The sequence below is a fragment of the Polypterus senegalus genome, chromosome 6, assembly GCF_016835505.1.
Source record: "Polypterus senegalus isolate Bchr_013 chromosome 6, ASM1683550v1, whole genome shotgun sequence".
Classification (NCBI taxonomy): Eukaryota; Metazoa; Chordata; class Cladistia; order Polypteriformes; family Polypteridae; genus Polypterus; species Polypterus senegalus.
The window spans coordinates 69,250,740-69,275,314 of record NC_053159.1 but is presented as its reverse complement, the minus strand read 5'-3'; the positions used below and the strand labels follow the sequence as shown (position 1 = coordinate 69,275,314).

General features: G+C 37.7%; 1 protein-coding gene across 4 annotated transcripts in view; it reads left to right on the top strand.

The window, feature by feature from the left end:
• Nucleotides 1-24,575, top strand: part of LOC120531142 (centrosome-associated protein CEP250-like) — a 328,524-nt gene that overhangs the window by 292,149 nt on the left and 11,800 nt on the right. For all 4 annotated transcript variants that reach the window (XM_039756280.1, XM_039756279.1, XM_039756281.1 and 1 more), the window contains 4 exons: nucleotides 6,466-6,593; nucleotides 8,873-12,339; nucleotides 16,796-16,996; nucleotides 22,796-22,876. In XM_039756280.1, coding sequence (XP_039612214.1) covers nucleotides 6,466-6,593; nucleotides 8,873-12,339; nucleotides 16,796-16,996; nucleotides 22,796-22,876 — 3,877 coding nt within the window. The remainder of the gene's footprint in view (nucleotides 1-6,465; nucleotides 6,594-8,872; nucleotides 12,340-16,795; nucleotides 16,997-22,795; nucleotides 22,877-24,575) is intronic.

Genomic DNA, 24,575 nt, shown 5'->3' with positions numbered 1-24,575 from the left:
TGATTACGAGATTGCGTATGCACTTCTTGCTTGTGAATTTGTTGAGCTAAAAGCTTATTAGCTTTCTCTCCATGTTCATAGTAATGATGTCTGGATTTGTAAATTAGTTGTTCAGTTTCTTTAGTTGTCAAGAGGTTTAATTCTGAATGTAGAGCCTGCCTCCTCCTATGTAGAGTCTCGCTTGGTAGTCTGGCATGTTCTTCATCTATTTTAGTAATTTCTTTTTATCTCTGCTACTTTCTTGGCTTTGGATTTATTTCTGTGGGAAAGATATGAGATAATCTGTCCTCTTAAGTAGGCCTTGAGAGTTTCCCAGAGTATTCCTGCAGAGATCTCTAGAAAGAATTTGATTTGTTTGGATATAAATTCCGTACAATTCTCGTCAGCTAATAGAAGCGGGTTGAGGCCATCTGGGGGTGAGTGTATGGGGCTTAGTAATTTTAGCTCCAAGATCATAGGTGCATGGTCAGAAATAACAATAGCATCGTATTTGCAAGATTTAATCTTAGGCAAGAAGTTATTGTCTATAAAGAAGTAATCAATCCTTGAGTAGCAATGATGTACTGGTGAGTAGAAAGAATATGTTCTTGAATTTGGGTTTAAAAACCTCCAGGGGTCTGATAAGTTGTGATCAGTTATAAACTTTGTAATTATCTTTGCTGTGTTAGATGCCATTCCCCCTGTGGAAGAAGTCCTATCTAAAAGAGGATTTAGAACACAATTAAAGTCCCCAGCCATTATAACTTTATGAGTGTTCAGATTGGGAATGGATGCAAATAAATTTTGTATAAATTCCTTATCATCAACATTAGGTGCATAAACATTTATCAAGATCATTTTACAGTTAGATAAGTCTCCCATGACCATTACATATCTCCCTTCAGGATCCAATACTACATCTGATGCTACAAATGGTACTGTTCTATGTGTGAGAATTCCCACACCTCTAGTTTTCTTAATAAAACTAGAATGGAACATTTGGCCAGTCCAGTCTTTTGCAGCCGGAACTGATCCTTGCTTAGTTAAGTGGGTCTCCTGTAAAAAATACTATTTTAGCGTTTAGACCTGTTAGGTGAGAGAGTACTTTCTTTCTCTTTAATTCGTGATTCAGGCCTTTAACATTCCAGCTTACGAGTTAACTGTCCCATTATGGAGACATTGATTCTGAGTTTTTGATGTCATTTTATAGTCTTAACTGGAAGTGAGACAGCTTCAGCCTTCACACAGTCCCAGTCCTCTGACATACCCAGAGACAGAGCATGTCCAAAGCAAAACAAGCCCCCACACAGCGGGGTTTTAGGGTTAAAAGATAGAGATATGTATTACCAATATAGTCACAAAAAAAAAAGAATTTTGCACTTAAAATATGTATATAGTCTTCAGCAATATTAGGGCATTAACATGATACACCCAGATAATAAACCCGGGATGGTGTTAAAAATTAGTCCAGAATAAGCGTAATAAGTCTTAATGCAATAATAGCAATAACAATAAACCAAGGTTATGATATTGAACAGTCTCGTTCAGGGTAGAGATGAAATAATTAGCTAATAAAAAAAAAGAAAAAAGAGAAAAAAGAAAAAGTAATTAAGCACAATAAAACATAAACAGATAGCGCCCTAGTAATACTAAGTAATAATGAGAATATATGAGAATAAATGCTGATAAATAACCCGTATTTTAAACAAATAGATCAGACAGCAGATTATTAATCCTTGCTTTATCATTAACCACCATGACTCACTATGATGGTTTAGAATAGTCCCGGGATCAGCTTTCTTAATTCCTTTTCTGCCTCTTCCTTGTTAGCGAAGACATAGCATTGACCCAGCCTTTCCACTTTCAGTTTTGCCGGATACAAGAGGCTATATTTTACGTTGGCTTGCCATAACCGCTGTTTAATGTTGTAGAAGGCTGCGCGTTTAGTAGCTGTAGCTGGAGAGAAGATACGAATGTGGTTATTTTCATATATAATATCATCCTTGTTTTTGAGGAGTGCCATCACCTCTAGCTTAAATGATAATCTTTCAAAGCGAATTATAAAAGATCTGGGTCTAATGGTGTTTGATCCGCGTACGCGGTAAGCCGCTGCTATCTCAGATTCTGCTTTAAAGTCGATCCCGATTATTTTAAAAGTTCAGCTGCGAATTTCACAGAGTTTGAACTTTCTCGATTCGGTAGACCTTCAATTCTGACATTATACCTTCTGCTTCCATCTTCCAAAGCAGCCAGTCTGTCTCCAAGTTTATTGCATTTGGAGCTGACATTTACTGCTTTTTCCTCGGCACTGGCAGCTAAATTTTTGGCTATTTCAATCCGAGTCGTGAATGTCTCCTTGAGATTCTCCAATTGATCAGTAAGCGTGCTCAGTTTAACCGAGTTTTCCTGAATGTGCTCTTCAATTTTACCTAGCACCTGTCGCAGCTCAAGTTGCATCTCCTGTCGTAGCCTTTCATTTGCCTGTCGCAGCCTTTCATTTGCCTGTTGCAGCCTTTCATTTGCCTGTTTCAATTCCAGCCTCTGCGTTTCGTTTGCCTGTTGCAATTCCTGTCACAGCCATTCATTTGCCTGTTTCAACTCCTGTCTCACCTCCTGTCTCAGTTTTTCATTTGCCTTTACCCTTGCTTTCTCATTAGCCTTCTCGCTTTTCTTTATATCTTGCTTGAGCTCAGCGAACATCACCTGCAGTTTAGACATTTCAATTGTGCTTTCTTGTACCGTAGATGAAGCAGCAGGCTCTACTGTAGCCGGTGTCCCCGCTGCTCCCGGCTCGCGTGGAGTAATTGAAGCTGCGGACTGCAAGGCCTTTTCCAGTTTCAGGTGATCTTCTCCGATCGGCAAGCTATCGAGATCAAGATCTGCACTCACGATCGTACCTTCGCTCCCCTTTTCGCTCTTAGCCAGCGACGATGTAGCGGACCGTGGTCCCGAGGAGTCTGTACTTTCGCCCATCTGATCCAGGTCTGTCTCTGAAAGGCCGTATCATGAACTAGGGCTTGCTGATCATAGCTTGGGTGTAGCTTTAGTTTTCGATTCTTTCGGACCCCCTTTCTTGTTGGCCATGTTTATATGTGCTTACATATACTGTAGCAGTTCCTCTTGGGTTGAATAAATACAGGATATCTCAGGATAATAAGCAAATAATATGAAAAATAACACTGCTGCTAGTGGAACTCTGCTTCAGACATCCATCTCTCGCATCGGACGAAACCAAAAATCTTTTTGAATCTTTTTAATGAGGTCAGTGAGACGTGTTTAATGGCACCATAATTCAGGATAGCTCTCTCTGTTTGGAATTTCAGCACAGACAAAAATGATCTACATCATCAGCAGTTAATAATTTATTTGCAATGTAACCAATAAATGCATTTGAGGTAAACTCCATTTTTGAAATTCTCTTGACTTAAACTTCGAAGTCTTACAATATTTACATACTTCTGACATATCACTTATGTCCATATATTCGATCTCTATTCGCCTTTTTGTTATTTCTCTGAGTAATGATTTCTCTTTTTTTGCGCTAATGCAATGTTTACTTTCTTTTTTTTGACACTTGTCATTTTTTTCTGCTTTCATATTCTGTATCTTGCTCTGTATGTGTTTCACGCTGAAGTATTTTTTTGAGTCTTTTGAATTCCAGTTTTCATTATCTCTAACCTGCTCTGCATGTGTTTGGCCCCCTTGTTTTTTAACCTTTTTATGACATTTTACTTTGTTTTCTGCTCTGTCTTTTATTTCTCACCTCGCTTTATCCTGCTTTTTTTTAATGACACCTGTGCCATGGTGATTATTTTCCCTTTTTCGAGTAATAATTTCCATTTGTTTGCACTCCTGCGATCTTTACTTTCTTTTTTTTATACTTTATAATTTTCCTACTTTCATATTCTTATCTTTCTCCATATGTGTATCCCACCAACTATTTTTTTTTTTTGAGGTCTTTAGAATTCCACTGCTTTCATAATCTCTAACCTGCTCTGCATGTGTATAGCGCAAATGTCCCGATTGGACGTGCTTTTTATTCATTTCAACTTGTTCTGGGCTGATAATTACTTTCCTTATTTTCTGAATTTGCACCTAGATTATTCTTTTTCTTTTTTGTCTTTCCAAATTCTTCTGAGTATCTTTTCTCCACGCTGCTTTCTTCTTCGCTTTGTCATCTACGTTTCATTTATAACATATTGTCCTTATACGCTTTATATGCGCTGAGAGCCCTGGATCTGTGTCAGTCTCTTGGCATAAAGTCTCATGTTTAAGGTCCCTGTGAGATGCTCTGTGGTCAATCTCTTTAGTCTCATAGGTCTTTTAAGTGTCTTCTGTGATCTTAACGTGAAGATCACATATCGTCTCCCTACTGTTTCTCTCCAGGATTTTTTTTCATAATAGAGAGATGTCAAAATTTTGTGTTTTTTATAACATACTGTACATAAGAGCTCTTTTCCTCATAAAAAAATCTGCAAGTACAAAATTATTATACAATATATGTAAACTAATAATATTTAAGAAAGAATTAAATTCCTCCTAACATATCAACTCCTTTTAGCTTCTTGATGATTTCAGCAAATATTTTTAAATTGTGAATGCTACATGCCTCATTAGAGGTCAAAGGAAACTATTTTTAATTGCTAAAGCGACATTTCTTACTTGTTATAATCATTTGCATATCCACTTCTCCTGCCTTTGATATTACATATTTTGTGGTTAGAGAGCACACTACAGGACTCGATATTATTTGTAGTCAGGGAGCATTTCAGATTTGGCAGTTGCTGAATCTCATTTCCTCTGAGGGTGTCAAATTATACAACGATGAGATCACAGTATGTAAATGAGAGCATGATTCCCTTATAGATGTTTACCACAATTTCAGATTTTGTGTTACACAGTCCAAAGCACTTACTTTCCCTTATTCCTTGCAACTACCACCCGTTCATCTCTCTTTGACGGCATTGCTTGCATTGTACTTTAGGTTGAGCACTAATTGGTTTTTAAATCTTGGCAGACACAATTTTATGGAATGCCGGGGGAGTCGCACTATACATTGTGACTCTGCAGATTGTTGTAATATAAGGTTATATAAATGAAGCAACAACTGGATATGGCTGGAAAATTCTTTGTTCCGATCCACCCTAAGTATGTTTTATGGAATATGTAGATGTCTACTTTTAATAAAGTTAAAGCAGGTTTCTAATATAATTAAGAAAGAATTGGTTTCTCTCTGTGTCTACAATTGACCTTGCATGTTTTTGTGACAACAGAAGAATCAAAATGGATTCAGAATTATTTTTAGATTTTTAAATACAGCAACAGTTAAAAAAGTTCTTATGTCACACCAAAGTTTGGAGAAATATTATAGTTGACACAGTTAATGCTACTGAAATGATGTGGCATATTAGTTGTAACCAGTAGGGGGCACTGCAGCCTCCCAAACTTAAGACACAATGAAGCTCAAACATACTTTGTGCTCAAATAAAGTCTTTTTATTGAGTCCAATGCCTTCTTCACACTAATAACAACAAAATAAAGCACCAAGCACAATTCTCCTTCCTTCTTCAAGAGTGTAGCCTACTGCCTCCCAACTCTGACTCAGTCCAAATGAGGCAGCTGGATTTCCTTTAAACCTGACAAGGGAATTGCTTCCGGTCTTTAGTTCCAATCATCTAGAGCACTTCCAGGTCCCCTGATAACACCCTCCGGCAGTCCCCAAAGACCCAGTCAGGGTTGCATTTCCGGACTCCCATGAAACCCTGCAGGTGTCCTAATCTGGGTTAGTTGTAAGGAACACTGCCAATTTCCATGTGGGGAATGACCTGCTCCCTGTAAGCCTGTTCTGTTGGTCCTTCCATTATAACCTCCTGGCTGGGTATGAAACCTTCCATTGTCTCAGCCAGGATGCCTGTCCTTCCTTCTGGGCACACACACTGTTCAGTGGCATTGGATATTTTTTAAATATAAGGGATAATAACTGAAGAGCATAATAGGAAGCATCACATATATTTACAGAACTTTTATATATTGGGGAAAACCACCATTTAAAAAGGGTGAATCAAATCAGCCTAACATTATTTCCCCTAGTTTGTAAATGTAATTCAGTTAAACAGAATCAGTTAAACTGACTTATGAAATAAATGGTTCACTTCCTTGTATTTATATTGCTTTATTCTAATTGCTATCCTTCAAACCATGTTCTTAATTTCCATTACTGAATCAAAGAGACATCCTCTGTTGACAGCACAAAGCTCACTAAAGGTGAGATGCCAGTGCATTGCAAGGCACATTTATTGACATATTCACACACAACCTTACCAGGCTGTAATCTTCAGAACAGGATGTGTTTAGACAGTAAAACAAGAACAGAAGTTCATACAGATTGCACCTCGGTTGATATTTTTATTGAGTATTTTAATTTATTTTACAATAGTGTAAGGATTGTATTTTGCATCTGGTTATAACTGATTGTTGTTATTTCAGATCACTATATGAAACAATGAAAGAAAAAGTTTTGAAAACTGACATGAAGAATAAGGATCTTGAAACTGTCCAAACTCAGCTGGAGGTCAAAGTGCAAACTTTACAGGAGGCAAATGAGGTTTTCAAAGGTGTGTGATTACTTTGTTTTGTTTTATAACTACCATTATGCATTCATACTTTAAAAAAATCTTTAAAAAATTATGAAAATTCCTTTTTTTTAGTAGGTTTCAGTCAGGGTCTGTTCCCTGGCTCAAGTGTGTTATTTGTTTATTTAATATTTTTATTATATTTCAGGTATCATTAATAGTGATTTTTTTCTTGTTGTCTGCCCTCTCTACTGTATGTGCAGCCTACACATTTTCCTTGAGGATTGTTGCTGATTAGTGAAATCCATTCTACCCTGTGCTCACACAGCATTTTCAGTGCCACTAGATGCCATTCAACCCCAAAGCATAATACATTAGTTGTCAAGATTTTCTTTTGTGCAAATGCTCCTCTTTTTTTGCCCAAACATACGTTTTGTGGTTGTGGTCAAAAAGATCAACTTAATTGTCAACAGTGCTTGCTTCCAAAATTCACTTGCTTTGTGCCCCAATAAATGCAAGTTATCACCAATATACTAATAATCCAATTGTGCTTCACTCACTCAGAATATGGAACCAATGTGGAAATCATTTTAAGATGGAGAATCTTTTATCTGTGGCACCACTGCATGAGAACCACCTTTTTAAACCCTCGAAAGCATATGCACTTTTTAATATCTGGAAAACATTTGGGATTAAATTGCTTAAAGATCTTTATATGGACAACATATTTGCATCCTATGAACAATTACATTCCAAATGTAACTTTCCAGCAACACATTTCTTCACTATCTTCAAATTAGAAACTTTGTTAACAGAACCTGCCCAATTTTCCTCATCTCGCACCTTCCTGTATGCTGGAAAAAATATTGCTCAGTTTCGAGGACTCGGACAGCATTTCTGCAATATTTAAAATTATTTTACAGTCTGTCCCTTTCAAAGATCCAAGAGGATAATGGGAAAAAGATCTCTCACTCAACATATCAGAACAGGAGTGGAAGGTAGCAATGCAGAGAATTCACTCGAGCTCCATATGTGCAATGCATATAATTATTCAACTCAGAAATATATATTGAGCACATCTGTCTCGCCTAAAACTGTCCAAAATGTTTCCAGGGCAAGATCCAACCTGCGAATGCTGCAACCAAGTCCCAGCTTCACTGGGTCTCATGTTTTGGGCCTGCACCAAATTAATATCATTCTGGTCAAAATATTTTAAGTGCCTTTCAGACAGCCTTGGTGGCACAATCGCTCCATTATTGGCACGCAGAATTATTTTGCTAAACTGGAAGAATCCTAACTCTCCTCTTTTAAGTCAGTGGGTAACTGATGTTTTATACTATTTGAAATTGGAAAAAATCAAAGTCTCAGAGGATCTGTGCAGAACTTTTTAAAACTTGGCAGGATCTAATCAGTAATATTTTAGAATAAGCTCTTAAAGCACTGAGGAAGTAACTCTCTTCCCATTTCTTTTTCTTCTCCATTTATCTTTATCCGCCTATTAAACTCATCAATTTATGTATTTATACAAGCTTTAAGTTTTACTCTGTTGGTCATGCTCTCTTTCTCGGGGGTGGAGGTTGATTTGTTTTCAATCCTATTGTTTTGTAAAAATTGATTTATTTGTATGGAATGATTACAATAAAATCAATAAAATTAAAAAAAAAAAGAAACAGTCCAATGTTTCTGTGCACTCAAGATTAAAATGCAAAAAACATACTTATAGTTACCTGGAATTTTATATATACACTGTATCCATCCATCCTCCAAACTGCCTATTAGATTAGGTTAGCTAGGCTCGTTAGGAAGCTGGAGCCTATCACAGCAAGCAAGGGGTGCAAGGCAGGAGCAGTCCCTGAACAGGACACCAGCCAGTCACAGGGTGAGCAAATACAAACACAAACATCAGAGGCCAACGTACCATCACCAGTCTGCCTAACCTGCCTGTCTTTGGATTTTGGGAAAAATCCAGAGGAATCCCACAGGGACCAACCACATGAGACATGAAATCAATCTTCTTTTTGCAGTCTCCCCTTTTGCAGCACTATCATGCTATCTAATATACATTGTATGTTTATGATGAATAAAGGACATGCACATATTTTGTTCCTTTTATTAATGCAATAGCATATTGATGAACATGTTTCAGAAATATTCTTAATGTCTAAGAAGAAATCCAACTTGGCTGCATTATTATTATTACTGTTGAATGAATCATCCACTGGCTTTTTATCTTCTTAGCCCTCATGAATAAAATACTTGCAATGTTTGTTATGTTTTGTTTAAAATACCAGTATTTAAAAATATTAATCATTTTCTTGCAGGTGAAATTAATTGTGTACGTACAGAGTTGTCAATGGAGATTTCTCGGCTCAAATCAGAGGAAGGCAAACTACTGGAGGAAAAAGAATCTGAGAGTGCAAAAGCAAAATCTGAAATAGACAGGCTGATTGGTGAATTAGCCAGTCTACGTCAGGAACTCAGCACTGCTGAGCAGAAAAACAAAGAACAGACATGCGAGTGGAAGACAGAGCTGCAAAATCAAGAAAATGAAAAAGCTCAATGGCAACAGGAAAGAGAGTCTTTGAACACAGAACTGGGCGAGAGGGACGGAGAGCTGAAAAAGTTGAAAACAAGAACCGACGCTCTATTACAAGAAAAAGAGGGTTTGAACAAGTTAATAGCACAGAAGGATGAGGAGATAGAATCACTTAATGAAAACTTAAATTTAGGAAAAGAAAATCTCAGAGATAGGTCTGTCGAAATAGAAATCCTAAAAGGGAGAGTGGAAGACCTGATAAAGGAAAGTGATTTACAGAAGAAGAACAATGAAGAAGAAATTAACAGGCTTAAAGAACTGGTCCAAGGCTTGGAAAAGAAGAATGAAGAATATACAATTAACATGAAAACCAAGGATTCTGAATTGAAAGAAAAATATGCAGAGGTTGAAAAATGTGCTGAAAAAATAGAGAAGCTATTGAAATGTAAAGACGAAATTAATTCATTAGTGGAAGTAAAGGCAGTTGAGACTGACAGGCTCAATGATTACATTTCGGTATTAGAAAAAGAAAAAGACCGGCTCCGTTCAGAAATGTCAAAATACGCAGAAGAGACAGAAAGAATGCAAGTGAAATACAGAGATGAACTGAATCATAGGACCATTGATTTTGAGAATCAGAAAAGAGACTTATTCAAAGAGCACCAGGAAAGCCTTGAAATTAAAGATACTGAGATAAAAAGACTTGGCAGCATTGTACTCACACTAGAAAGAAAAGGAGAAGAACTTGATATGAATGTGAAAGCTGAGAGCACCAAGAGTGAAAAACTGCTTGAGAAAATAAAAGAGATGCATCAAACAGAGGAAAGACTAAATGCAGAGCTTCAAAGAATAAAAATAATGGATCAAAATTTGCAGAATGAAAACAATAATATGATCAATGAATTAAGACGAATGGAAGAACTACTGATGGCTTTGAAAGAAGAGAAATATAATTTGACTGCAAAAGTGAATGATTTAAACAAAGAAGCAGAAGATCAGACTAAACTGCTTAGGAGGAAAGATGAGGAAATAACACAGCTAAAGGACCGTATTGCCATGAAAGTCAAGGAAACAGAATGTCTTCAGGAAAATCAGAAAGATTCTCAGAAATTCGTGGAAAAAAACAGACAAATGGACACGTTGATTCAAGAACTGAATGAAAAATTAAATGAGCGTGAAAAGAAAGAGGGACAGTTTTCTCGGCGACTTATAAGCAAAGAGGCAGAAATTGGCGAATTACAAGAGGAAGTCAGATTGTTGCAGGAAAAACTTAAACAAAACCTACTGTGCACAAAAGAGAAGCAAGAACAAGTTGACTTACTAAGCCAGAGCATTCAGGTGGCTCGAAAAGAAAAAGAAGCTCTAGAAAAGCAATACAATGATCAGACTGTGGAGCTAAAACTGAGAGATGATGAGGTACAGAAACTAAAAGACCATGCTAGCAAGATTCAAAATATGCATCTGGAAAAGTATGGTGAACTAGGCAGCGAAAAGGAGGAATTAAGATTGGAGCTTTTTCAGAAAAATACAGAGATTCAGGGACTGAAAATGTCTTTGGAAAGGTTTTGCCAAGAAAAGGAGACTCTGTCTCGCTCTCTTGTAGACAGCCAAACAGAAATTCATAGATTAAATGAGAGAATGAATGTGAACAATGAAGAAATACAAACTTTAAAGCAGAGAATAGAAAATATGAGGAATGAGAGAGAAAAATTGGATTTGGAGCGCACGGAAAAAAATAAAGAGATCTGTCAACTTACTGAACAAATTAGTACACTAAAGAAAGAACAGGAAGAGCTGAGCAGAAAAGAACAAGAGTTATATAGGTGGGATGAAGTGTGGAATAAAGAGAAAGAAAAAGTAAGAGAGAGGGACGGGGAGTGGCAAGAAAAATTTGAAATGTTTAAAAACGTAGAAGGAGAAAAACTAAATGTGGCATTTCAAGAGGCAGCAATGCACGCTGAGAAAATTAAGGTATTAGAGAAAGAAAAACAAGATCTAGAGTCACAGCTAAAATTAAAAGACCACGATTATAATATTTGCAATGAGAAATTGTTCATAAAAATTAATGAAATAGCTTTGCTGAACGAAAAAATAAACAAGCTGCAAGATGAATTGCAGAATTATCAGACTTTCAGCCATAAGAGAAATCAAAGAGAAAATGCACTAGAGATTATGCTAGAGGCAGAAAGAAAAAAGTACAATTTAGAACAAAGAGAGAGAGAGGATGAATCAGAAAATCTAAGGAGAGAAATTGATGAACTTCAGTGTGTAACAGAGCATGCCTTGGCCGACCTGAGGCAGAAGAATGAAGCTGTACAAAAATATGAGGAGCGGATGAGATTGAACAGGGAAAATCTGCAGAAACTGATGTCAATGATTGAAATGAAAAATAAAGAAATTAGTAAATTAAATAAAACAAATGAGATGCTCCATAAAGAAGGGCAAAAAAAGCTGATGGATAAAGAGCAAGAAATTGCTGCTCAGAAGGAGAAAGAGAGAGAACTTTTCAGAACTGAGCAAAAAAAGGAGGAGGAGATATATAAATTAAGAATGGCTGTTAAGGAAACTCAGCAAGAAGCAGACAGGGTTTCTGCATGCTTACAGGAACGGGAAGCAGAAGTCAGAAAATTGAAATACGAAATGGAAAGAAAGTACAATGAGATAAGCAAACTCAGAATAAAAATGGAAGAGATGCAAAAAGAAACAACATCTAAATTACTCCAAGACAAAAGTATTATGCGTGAAAACATGCAACTGAGGCTAAAAATTAAAAAAATTGAGGGCGAAGGTCTTCAAGAAATTAGAGACAAACTGAAAATCCAAGAAGAAAAATTAATTGCTTTAATGGGGGAAAAGAAAGAGCAAATATTAAAACTTAAGGAACAAATTCAGATCCTTGAGAGAGAGCAAACAAATAAGCTTTTGGGAAAAGTCGGAAAAGAATATTTACCAGACAAAAACAAGCAGCCGCTACCTTGTAAGATCAGTAGGGAAGATGAAATAGAAAAGCTTAACATGCATTTAAAGGAAAGTCAGAGAGAAATGGAGTATATTTCTGGAGCTGTCAAACAGAAGTCAGTAGAAATTGAATGGCTTGCACGAAGGATGGTTCAGCTTGAAATAGACAGGAAGAATTTACACTCAGTACTAGTAAAAGCAGATGAATCTGAGTGGGATCAAAACTTCTTAGCAAAGAGTCTAGATCAGGAGATAGGATTGCTACAAGAGTCTATGTCTTACTATCTTCAAAAGGTAGGTTTATTTGATTAAATTCTCCTTTTTAGTTTTACCATGTTTTATTTGGTACCATTCTAAACAGCTAGTAGACTGAAATATTACATTTAGGCAAGACATTTAACTACAGACATTAGGTAGCATTTGATGGATGGTTGCTTGTTTATAGTATATTCTTTTACAATGGCTTTATGTTGCACAAACGCAGAGGGAAATCAAATAGATCAATAATAAGTGATGACTATACAGTACACTCAGGATAAAGTGTTTTTTTTAATTGTTTGAGAAAAGCAATAGTAAAAAAAACACAACTTCAAAAATAAAAATAAATTAACAAACAATAAAGACTCACAAATGTCCTTGTCTTGTAGTCTTGTATGTATGTTATCATCTAGTTGATGCTCGGAACCGGCTAACTCTTATTTAATTTCAAAAGCAACAGGGGCGTGGTGGCGCTCAAACATAAAGAATGCTTGCAGTCACATGCTATATACTAATTGTGTAAGCCCGTGTTGTTAAAAGCATAGGATCCTACAAATTATTGAAATCGTCAGAACTGCTCTGGGCATCTCTCTGCTATTAGGATTCATTCTGCAGCCGTGCTCGCATCAGCAGCGTGCATTAGCAGCTAAGCGACTGCCTTTCTTAGGATGTTTCCTTTTGCCGGTGTGCTGGCCTTGCTTGCATATCCTCGGAGCTGGAGCCCTCACCCCAACTCTACGTCTCACTTTCGGGCTAAACAGACACGCACACTTGCATGCGTAGAACTCTTTCATTTCAAAAGCAACAGGGGCACAGTGGCACTCAAACTTAAAGGTGGTCTGGTGGTCGTTCCAAGTGCCAACTGGATGATAACATGCATACAAGACCGCAAGATCAGCCCCCACCTTACCCAGAAGGTGGTGGATTAGGGCTGATTTCACCCTACAGTATTTTTAGTTGACCATTGAGAAGCATTTGTACCAAGTTTCATGAAAATCGCTCCAGCCGTTCGGACATGATGCTGGAACATACATACATACATACACACATTAAATTTTATATATATAGATTTGTCCCCATGGGGAAATTTGGCTTTATACAGATGCTCTTTAAATAAATACATACATAAGCAGGTATATAAGTAAGTAAGTAAATAAATAGATATACATATTTTGGTCTAAACAAGTACCAGAATGACTGTAAGGAAAGAAACCTTTTGCCTTTGCTGACCCAGTCCAAATGAGGCATTATACAAACATACTGCTGTTGGTATACAGGAGCCCTAGTAGCATTTCTTGACACACTTCTACTGAATGATTCATTGACTGAAAGTCCTCAGTGTTAGTGTGTCAGAGAAAGGATGTACAGCATTGTTCATAATGATAGTGAGTTTTGTTTTAATTATCTGTTGTGCTACATCCCCCAAAGGGGGTCCAGAGTGCATCACATATCTGATCTTGCACTTTTAACTAGCCTGTTAATTCTGTGAGCCTCTCTTTAAGTGATGTTATCAGTCCAGAAAATTGCACTAGCCATCACTGAATTATAGAAGATGTGTAGGATGTCACTTCCCACATTAAAGCAACATCTCCTAAGGATGAAGAGCCAGCTCTGCCCTTTCTTAAACAGTTTCTCTGTGTTCTGAGACCAGTCCAACCTGTCAGCATTGTAGATGCCCAAGTTCTTGTAGCAGTGCTCCATATGTACATCCATTCCTTGAATAGTGACCGGATATAGGGGCTTTTTGGTTTGTGAATGTCAATAACCAGTTCCTTGGTTTTGGTGATGTTAAGTTGCAGACAATTCTCTTTACACCAAGAAACAAAGATCTCCACTTGACTCCTTTACTCTTGTCTCATTCACTTTATTAATACACCTCATAAGTGCAGAAATATCTTCAGAATTTCTGAAAGTGACATGACTTGGTGTTACATTTATAGTCTGAAGTGTACACAGTGAAGAGAAAAGGAGACAGGACTTTTCCTTGTGGTGCTCCAGTGTTGCTCACATCATTATCTGAAACACAGTCCTTGAGCCTCACAAACTGTTACAGATTAGAGAATACATTGCAGTAAACATAAAATTGAAAGTGATAACGAATGAGTTTTTAAATTTACTTTGAAAGTGTCAGCTGGTGGAGCTTCATGAATAAACTTAGCTAAAGCATTACTGTTGTATTTTAGCCAAGGTTCCTCTCCAACCTAGGGTTCAAATTAATGTTTTATGTCTTTTTTGTCCATTTGTGAGACCTTCATTAATGTTAATGGTACTTTTTAAAATTATTTGCTTTATTCCTTATGCCTGTGTTATGCTCCGTGTGTTTTATGGTTGGTTCCCCAAGAGACAGGGCCATCTGTATGTTCTGCCAAATTAGAATACAGTAATCCCTCGCTACTTCGTGGTTCACTTTTCGCGGATTCACGACTTCGCGGGTTTTAAATATAGTAGTAGTATTTCCTAGTCTAAGAACAACAAAACAAGTTCGGTGACTAAGTGCGTTGTAACACGGGCTGTGATTGGTACATGGGAGGGAGACGACAAATCACAGCTTCCCGCTTTCTAATCGGGCCCGTGATTGGTGCTTTGACTGATGCCCAGATCCCACAGCATCTCCCCTTGTCTCTCTGTCGCGACCATTTCGCTTCCAGCTTTCTCGCCGAGCAGTTTACTTTACACTGTACTGTGTGAGATTTTTTTGTGGTTTCTTTGTGTTGAACTTCGCTTCTATTTTCACCCCCTGCAATGGCTCCCAAATGTGCTCCTTCTTCCATGGCTGGTGCTGAGCCTAAACGCTGTTCGATCGGTCCAATTTTGCAACAAGGTCGACGACGTCATGACCGCCTACAAACTGCTCTTCGACCAGAAAAAGAAGCAACGGCAGCAACTGCCGATCACAATGTTTTTGCAGCCTTGCAAAAAAGAGCCAGTTCCTACTACTACTACGGATACACCTTCGGAAACTGTGGAAGAGGTGCCCCAGGAAATGTTAGGTAGGTCCCTGTTATTAATAGAGTAAAGGGTGGGTTGTAAACAGTACAGGGAGGGTTTAAAAACGTCCAAATACACATTAAATAATTAAATAAATATGGTGTCCCTACTTCGCGGAAATTCAGTTATTGCGGCCGGCCTTGGAACCTATCTCCCACGATAAATGAGGGATTACTGTAACTTTTAAATTTCAGGATCAGAAGATAAAGTGGAAACAAAACAAAGTACACACCAGGGTCAAGACCAACGAGACAAACTGATCTTTTGCCAAACCTAAAATGTGAGACAAGTATCAAGTTGTACGTCAGAACACCTAGAAAGAAAATACTCAGAAGTGCACGTTAATTAAGTGTGTCGCTTTATCCAAACATGGATATAATGTAACACGTAATATGACCCATTATAGGGTTTCACCGATGATGTCATACGAGTCCACTCCCCAGGACTTGTGTGAGGTTGCCTCAGCAACAGTCAACGTGAAACTCACCATGATGGTGCCATCCATCAATATTCAAATGATGCCATGATGCAATATAAAAAAATCACATCTTAGTCAGGAACCAAACTAGGACAAAATAATGCTCGATTTATGCTTCTCAACCTCAGAAACCCCTTAATAGCCACCAAAGAGTCCCTAAAAATTGTTAATAAATAACACCAGTCACAATACTACCCCTTCACCGCAAGGGACTGCCCTTAGCCCTATAAATGAACGGACATCCCATGGGCCCCTGCAATTCATTTGAATACATTTGGGAGTTGGTGAGGCTTATTGTTATTGTGCTTTGTAATGTATTTATAAATTGTGATCATTTTACTCCATTTTTGACATTCTGTGTTGGGAATTGATTTGCTTTGGATTGTTTTTATTGTTTTAGGCAACACTTTTATGTCTTTTTGTCCTCCACAAGGCTTTTTGTTCAAAACCATTACTGAATAATAAATATTTTTATTTATAAAGATCCTGTGATTTTTACCCCTGTTACTAGTCGAGTTATGACAGATTTCCTCTTCTAGTGGGCATTTTTGTGATATTTTGGGACTCTGTACTTGGGAACATTCAAAACAATTACAAAGGGAAGAAACCAAAGAACAAAATGGGGCATAGTGAGTCTTTGTAATAATGAGATGTCGTTAAATAAATGATGATGATGGGTAACCTGCCTTTTTGAAATTAACTACTTTTTAAGTCATTTTTAAGGCCACTGTTAGGCTGAGGGGTTTGATATTTTGAGTGAGAACACTATTGAAAAGTATAAGGTAATCCAGACAAGATCTGAATAAAGTGAGGCATGGTACAATAGAACATAAGTCAGCAGCGGACAGAGTAGATTACATTTAGTATATCCAGTGGCAATAATGCAGATTTTAAAAGCATGACTAAAATAAAATGGGTATATTGGTTTATAATTATTTTAAACAATGCCTTTAATTTAAAGGTGCTGCTTATAAATTAATCTGTTTTTTGAAAACTAAATAAAAATGTTTTTCTGTTTCTAATCAGTGGGGTGAGTTGACAACTGCTGCAGACAAAGCATTCTTTGAAGAGAGATCAGCATTTCAAAATAGAATTAGTGCCATGCAGAGGGCAGTTGCACAACTAGAATATGAGAAGAAACATTTAGAGGAGGAGAAAAAGAAACTTGTGGATACCTTAAAGAGGATTAAGAAGGAACGGGGGCACCTTAAAGAACAACTAATTAAGGTAAAAACATGTAATACTGCAGTTTGTGGTGCTGTAAATTATATTGTATACATTATTCAGGTTTAGGATAAGGTTGTCTATGAATGTAACCAGATTTTAAAAGCTACCTCCAAACTTACATATTCATAATATAGTGTTTGAATGAAGTAATTCAAAGATATTCTACTGTGAAGACTCAACTGTTAGAGATTGAACAAATTGCATTTTTATGGGCATCTACCATTCTGCATATATATTTTTTTAATTTAGAGACACCATAATTTTTAATTAGGTTTTTATCAATCCATTCATTGTTTCAATCTACTTTCAACACTCAATAGTGCAAGGTAAGTAACAATTCCAGATAAAATGCCAGTTCATAGCAGTAAAAAAAAACTCTTAACCCCTCACCACCAATTATTAAAATATAGACATTTTTGGAAGTTTTTAGTGAAATGGAAATACCTAAAGAAAATTCATTAACCTGGACAGTACATACAAACCCAACACAAAGAATGCTATTGTCCAAACTCAACAGATAAAGCAACATCTAGACCTGTTATATCAACTGTTCAGAATTATCTTTGAGTCTGCTCCAGTATGTTCTAGTTTTGTAAAATTTTTTAAATATATGGTGCTTCTCTTATTGACTTATTTAACTAATGAACTACAGAAGTACCCCAATATGTTCTGAGATACATTCCATGCACCAAAGAAGGAGATAAGTGAAAACCATGGAGAGTATATTGTGATAGATGGCCGGGGCTCTTTCCCAGCCAGGATTCTGTCATAAAGGAAGGCCCAGAGGAGCAGATGTGCACAGGACACTGCCTCCCCCAGAGCACTAGAAGGCAGCCCCCCTGGATTGCAGCGGGACCTTGGACTCCCACAGGGCTCCATGGGATTTGAAGTCTGGCACAGTCCTGTTGGGGCTGCCAGAGGGAGCTGCAGACCCCTACTTTGTTTGGCTTCCACCACACCTGGGAGGACTTCTAGACCTTGCTAACAAGCCACCTAGAGTACTCCTAGGTGCAACATAGAAGGAGTTGCCTGCCTTAGTTCAGGGAGCCAGAGTTGGAAGGTAGAGGAAAAACTTTTTGGAGGAGGAGTGGAGGCAGAAAAGAGAGAGAGAGAGGGAGGAAAGAAGACAAAGTGCTATTTATTTGACTGTGCTTGCTGTACTGTGCTTTGGTGCTAGTGGGAATCGAAGGGAAAGAGTTTCCCACACCTCAGTATAAGCATGTGTCGTACAAGACTTTTCCCTGGTGTCTGTCTGTGTCAGGTTTGGGGAGCTGATGCGCCCCCTGGTGGCCACAATGTACAACCCCAAATAAGAAAAAGTTGGGACAGTATGGAAAAGACAAATAAAAAAAAAACTCAGTGATTCTTAAATGTACTTTGAATTTTGTTTCATTGCAGACAGCATGAACCCAAGAAATTTCATGTTTTGTCTGGTCAACAGTTCAGGCCTGCAGCACATTCCAAAAAAAGTTGGGATGGGGGCAAATTGGGGCCAATAACGAGGTAAATTAATTAAATAATGATGTGATTTCAAACAGGTGACTGTAATCATGATTTGGTACAAAAGCAGTATACAGGAAAGGCTGAGTCTTTGAGGTGCAATGATAAAGAGAATCTCTCTAGTTTGTCAACAAATGCATGAGAAAATTATTGAAATGTTTAAAAACTATGTTTCTAAAAGATGTTCCCCAAAGAAAGATTGGAAGAGATTTGCATATTTCTCCCTCTACAGTGCATAATGACATTAAACGATACAAGGAATCTGGAGGAATTTCAGTGAATAAGGGCAAGGGCACAAGCCTAAGCTGAACACTCGTGACCTCTGATGGCACTGCATCAATAACCGTCACTCATCAATAGCCGATGTAACCACTTGGGAAAAGGATTACTTTGGCAAACCTTTGTCAAGCACTGCAGTACTGAGTTACATTCACAAATACCACTTAAAACTTTATTGTGCAAAACAAAACCTTATTGTATCCATGTCCAGAAGTAGTGGCACCTTCTCTGGGGTTTGGAGGCATCAGTTAATATTCGGGTTGTTAAAATGAGTATAATATTCACTTGTACAGTAAACAAGCCTTTTGTATTAAAATTACTGTTTACATTGGGCAGACTATAACACACTCCTAAAATAAGGCCTTTTTCTCTAATGCTTTCCGGAGGAATCTAGATGTCCTCACTAAGATGGGGTTCATCGTCCAATTGAAGAAGAATTGCATTTAAATTTTGATTGACGTAAACAGCAACCCCACCTCCTTTTCTGTTCCATCTGTCCTTCCTACAAAATGTGTATCTGTCTATGTTATACTCATCTCCAATTTTTGTGTATAGCTAGGATTCTGTTATTGCTATAATTATGCTCAGCTACGTACGACTCCAACTCCCTTGTTTTATTTTTGATACATTTAGTATTAAGGCAAGCTATTTTTAATGTGTTACTCGTTTTACTTTTGCACTTCAACTTTGGGTTAGAATTTCTATTTCTGTTACTATGTATTTTTATTTTTACACTATTGTTTGCTCCTTCATGTACAGTTCTAAACCCGGCCTGTCCTAACCTTCCTGCCTAAATCCCTATTTCCTAGTTCAAATAATCCTCAGCTATCCTACTTATGTGCCTCCTCAACACATTGGTGCCCCTTCGGATCAGATGTAACCCATCGCAGAGGAACAGGTCCCATCAGTTCCAAAAGGGGTTTAAATGCCCCATAAACATATACCTTTCTACCTTACAACAAGATTTGAGCCATGTGTTAAGCCTTCTAATCTCATTCTTACCTGAACTGGCATGTGGCAGAATTTAGGAGAAGACCACCTTGTCAGTTCCGCTTCTCAGCCTAGCACCTAACTCTTTATATTTTGGTTCCAAAACTGAAGGACTACCCTTAAGAATATAATTTGTTCCAAAATGGGCAGTGACTAATGGATTCACCCCCACTCTAATCAAGAGCATATCAACCCTTCCAGCATGGTCTCCTACCTGTACACCCAGAAGGCAACACACTGTGTGAGACTCTGTCTCTGGAGAAAACCTGCACTTCAGTTCCTCTAATGATTGAGTCCCCAACTTTCACTACCTCTATCTTTCTGAGAACTAGTTTTTAGACGGCCCATTGGGGTTCCTCATGCCTGTCTACCTCCTCAGAATCTTCAGAGACACCCTCCAACTTCACTAGGACCTGAAAGAAGTTTGACACTTCCAATTCTGGGATTTGTAAATGCTGGATTGGATGAATTGGAATCCCGACTGAGCCTGGGAATGATTACCTGCGCTGGATGGAGTCCAAGATTGAAGACCCACCCTGACCGGGATGATCAAATAATGGAAGGAAAGGGATGAGTGAACTTACTGTCCCCCAGCATGAAAGATGGCAGTGCTCCCCTGGCTGGAAACCATTATGGACCCCTGCAGTGTTGCCTGGGTTTTGTAGTCCGGAAGAGCAATCCTGTCAGGGTGTTTGGGCGCCACAGGGGGGCACTGTGAAGAAGGAACATCACTATTTTGGAGAGCTTCTATATCACCTGGATATGCTTCTGGCATGTAGTACCATAACACCTGAAGTGCTCTGGAACTGCTCTGCCTAATCCAGAACAGAATTGGGAGGCAGACAGCAAAAACTTATGCGGAGGAGTAAAAGTGGATGGAAATGGAAAAGTGGGCTTTTTTAACAACAAGCACTGTGTTGGATTGTTAAAGAAATCCTGTGACTTCGTCTCCGAGTAATAAAAAACCTTTTATTTATCCCTAAACTGTGTTTGGTAGAGTTGTGTCTGGTATTCAGGGGTCTGTGGCACCCCCTTGTGGTCACAGGTTGATGCTCCCAGACAGTATGCCTTGTGACCACCACCCACCTATCTCTACCCTATCTCAGGTCTGGAATCTCCTTCTGCGCCACTTTAGGAGTGCGCAATATCTCTCCAAAGGAAACCTGGGCCAGGTCCGCCAATTCTTTGTTAAAACACAGGCCAGCCAACTTCTCCTCCAGTTCACTAGGTACTGGATCAGTTGGCATCGCCTGCAGATGTGGCCTTTGCAGAAAACTGGTTCCTCCAAGTCATCCTCTAAAAACTCCAACATCCAACAAGAGTTGTATTGCACTGGCCTCATTATTAAAATTTGACTTTGGATTACTAAATCTGCTCAACTGTTTTTTTATTCAAATTAAATGAATTTACTTAAATGGTAAAACTAAAAAGTCTGTACCAAACAATATTTTAAACTTTGCTTTTTCTTACTTCACAGATTGTGATGATTCATTCTTGTTGTACATTCTTTTATATTCAGAATATGACTTTTTATCTTTCAATATTAAATCAAAATTTTTGATTGTCTCACTTAAAGAAAGGACTTCACACCTTCTCTTAGGCTTTGCAGTATTACTAGCATCACTGCTTTTGTGCTTTGTAGTCATATTAAGCAAAATAAAAGAAATATTTATAACAACACCTCTAGCATGGATAATGTTTGCACCACGGATGCTGTAGTGTGACTAACATTGAGAGGGAGGCTGGCTGGGTGGATGGAGTGGGTGACAATGAGAAAAACAAGTAACAATACAATCATTCATTCTGGATGTTGTTCGACACTGTTCAGCCAGGTGTGCGTGTGGTTAATTCCATCCATCCATCTATTATCCAACCCGCTATATCCTAACTACAGGGTCACGGGGGTCTGCTGGAGCCTATCCCAGCCAACACAGGGCGCAAGGCAGGAAACAAACCCCGGGCAGGGCGCCAGCCCACTGCAGGTTGATAATTCAGTGTATGAATTTATTATTTTTTGTTTTTAATATAATATTTTCAAACCATGGTTGAGGATGAAACACTGTACTTTTGATTTTGTACTGAATATTTTTTCTTTATTCCTATGGCATATTTTAGATCCTGTGCAAGATTTAGGGTATTGAGAGGGAAAAAAACTTCACAGAAGAAGAATTTCCTTTGCACATTTTCTGACACTGACACGATACTAGTACATTTTTGTTATGGGAAAAAGTAACTGGCAAATTGGATTATACAAGCTTTAAAGGGATTACAATCACAGAATTAGGTGAAAAAGTAATTTGCTAAGAATATCATTACGACTTGCAGTAGAGAAACACCAAAAGATATGCAATGAATTTATATTACTATTGAAAAATTGCTATATATACAACATGACACATAATATATGTTTACCGTAATTGACATTTTTAATTTAATGTACGGGTGGCACGGTGGCGCAGTGGTAGCGCTGCTGCCTCGCAGTTAGGGGACCCGGGTTCACTTCCTGGGTCCTCCCTGCGTGGAGTTTGCATGTTCTCCCCATGTCTGCGTGGGTTTCCTCCGGGCACTCCGGTTTCCTCCCACAATCCAAAGACATGCAGGTTAGGTGGATTGGCGATTCTGAATTGGCCCTAGTGTGTGATTGGTGTGTTTGTGTGTGTCCTGCGGTGGGTTGGCACCCTGCCCAGGATTGGTTCCTGCCTTGTGCCCTGTGTTGGCTGGGATTGGCTCCGGCAGACCCCCGTGACCCTATTCGGATTCAGCGGGTTAGAAAATGGATGGATGGAATTTAATGTACTTTGTATTTAAAATAAATCTTCAAACAATTATTTACAATTTGATGATCTTTAAAATGTAACAAGTATGCATTTTCTGATTATACCTCTTATGGTGTGATATTGTGATATTTTATCTATACATATAATCATTGTCTAATCAGAGCGTACTGTTTAAATTTTGAACCATTTACATTATCCATATGTGTTTGTTAATTACTTACAATGCAATTTAATTATTTTACCTGTTTTACAGAGGGAATCAATGACATCTCATCATCAAAACTGCAGTGAAGAAGATCAGTTAAAAAATCGTATTCTAGAGCTGGAAGGACAGGTATGTTTCAAGCAAAAAAGAATTTGTTCTCATATATTCTTTGCATTTCAAGATTGAAACATAAGGATTTTAATCTGAAAATTAACATGAGGTACAGTCAAACATTGAGTAATTTGCATCTTTGTTAATGGCGGATTGAAAACAAAAGGACACGGACCATATTTGGGAGAGCAGTGGCCTAAAAAGTAAGAAAGCTGCAGAGGCAAAATTTGTCAAGAAATAACGTAATAGCAGAAGCCTAAATAAAATGATGTAAAATGACAAGGAATCATTTTTCATCAGAAACAATCAAAGCTCAAAGAGTTTCTGAAATTTGAGCAAAACAAAAGCTCAAGAACCTAGAAGGATGATCAAAGTTCTCAAGGATGGCAGCACACTACGCATCTTCAAGTTTTGAATAAAATGTAAATTGAAGACCTGCCCCTCCCCCTTGTTTTTTGGGTAAGAGTGTCTTCCGTTCAAAAAGTGACTCCCATGATGCATTAGTTTCATTTTTTTATAATTTTATTGATTTTATTTAAATCAAATAACATTTCATACAAATAACTCAAGCTTAACAAAAAAAAAAGTTTGAAACAAATCAACCCCCACCCCTGAGAAAGAGAGCTAGGCCAGCAGAGTAAAACTTTAAGCTAGTAAAAATAAGTAAATAGATAAATTAAAAAAATGGAGTAAAAGATGGGAGAAATCCTGCTTCCTCAATTTAAATGCTTATTCTAAAATTGTATTGATTAGATCCTGCCAGGTTTTGAAAAAGTTTTGTACAGATCCTCTAAGTGTGAATTTGATTTTTTCCAGTTTCAAATAGTATATAACATCAGTTACTCACTGACTTAGAATAGGAGAGTTAGGATTCTTCCAATTGAGCACGATAAGTCTACATGCCAATAGTGTAATAAAGGCAATTATAATTTGTCTGTCCTTCTTCTTCTTAAGCCCATCTGGAACACAGCTGTTAGTGGATTAGGAGTGATTGGGACACCAAAGCTGTCTAAAAAGAATTTAAAGATTTTGGTCCAGCATGATGTTAATTTGGTGCATGCCCGAGTTTAATAATTGTATGCTTTATGCATATGGAGCTTGAGTGAATTCTGTGCATTGCTATTTTCCTCTCCTTTTCTGAGATGTTGAGTGAGAGATCATTTTCCCACTGTAGGAAAAGTTTTATATATTATGGAGATGCTGTCTAAATCCTCAAGACTGATAAATATTTTTTCCGGCATAGAGGTAGGGAGGTGAGTAAAACTGGGCAAGTTCTGTTTAACAAAGTTTCTAATTTGAAGGTAGTGAAAGAAACGTGTTGCTAGAAAGTTAAATTTAGAGTGTAATTGTTCGTAGGATGCAAAGACGTTGTCTATTTACAGATCTCTAAGTGATTTAATCCCAAATGTTTTCCAGACGTTAAAAACTGTGTATGTTTGAGAGGGTGGAAAAAGGTGGATCTCACAGATAAAAGCTTCTCTATTTTAAAATACTTGGTTCCATATTCTGAGTGAGTGAAGTATATTTGGGTTGTTAGTATATTGGCGATAACTTGTATTTATTGGGGTGCAAAGCAAGGAGTATAAAGAAGTACTGCAGGATTTTATTTTTGTTGCGGACCAAGCCTGTATATGTTTATCTATTTTTGTCCATGTTTTATAGTTTGTATGTTTGCTTCCCAGTAATTAAACTGAAAGTTAGGTAGAGCCATGTCACC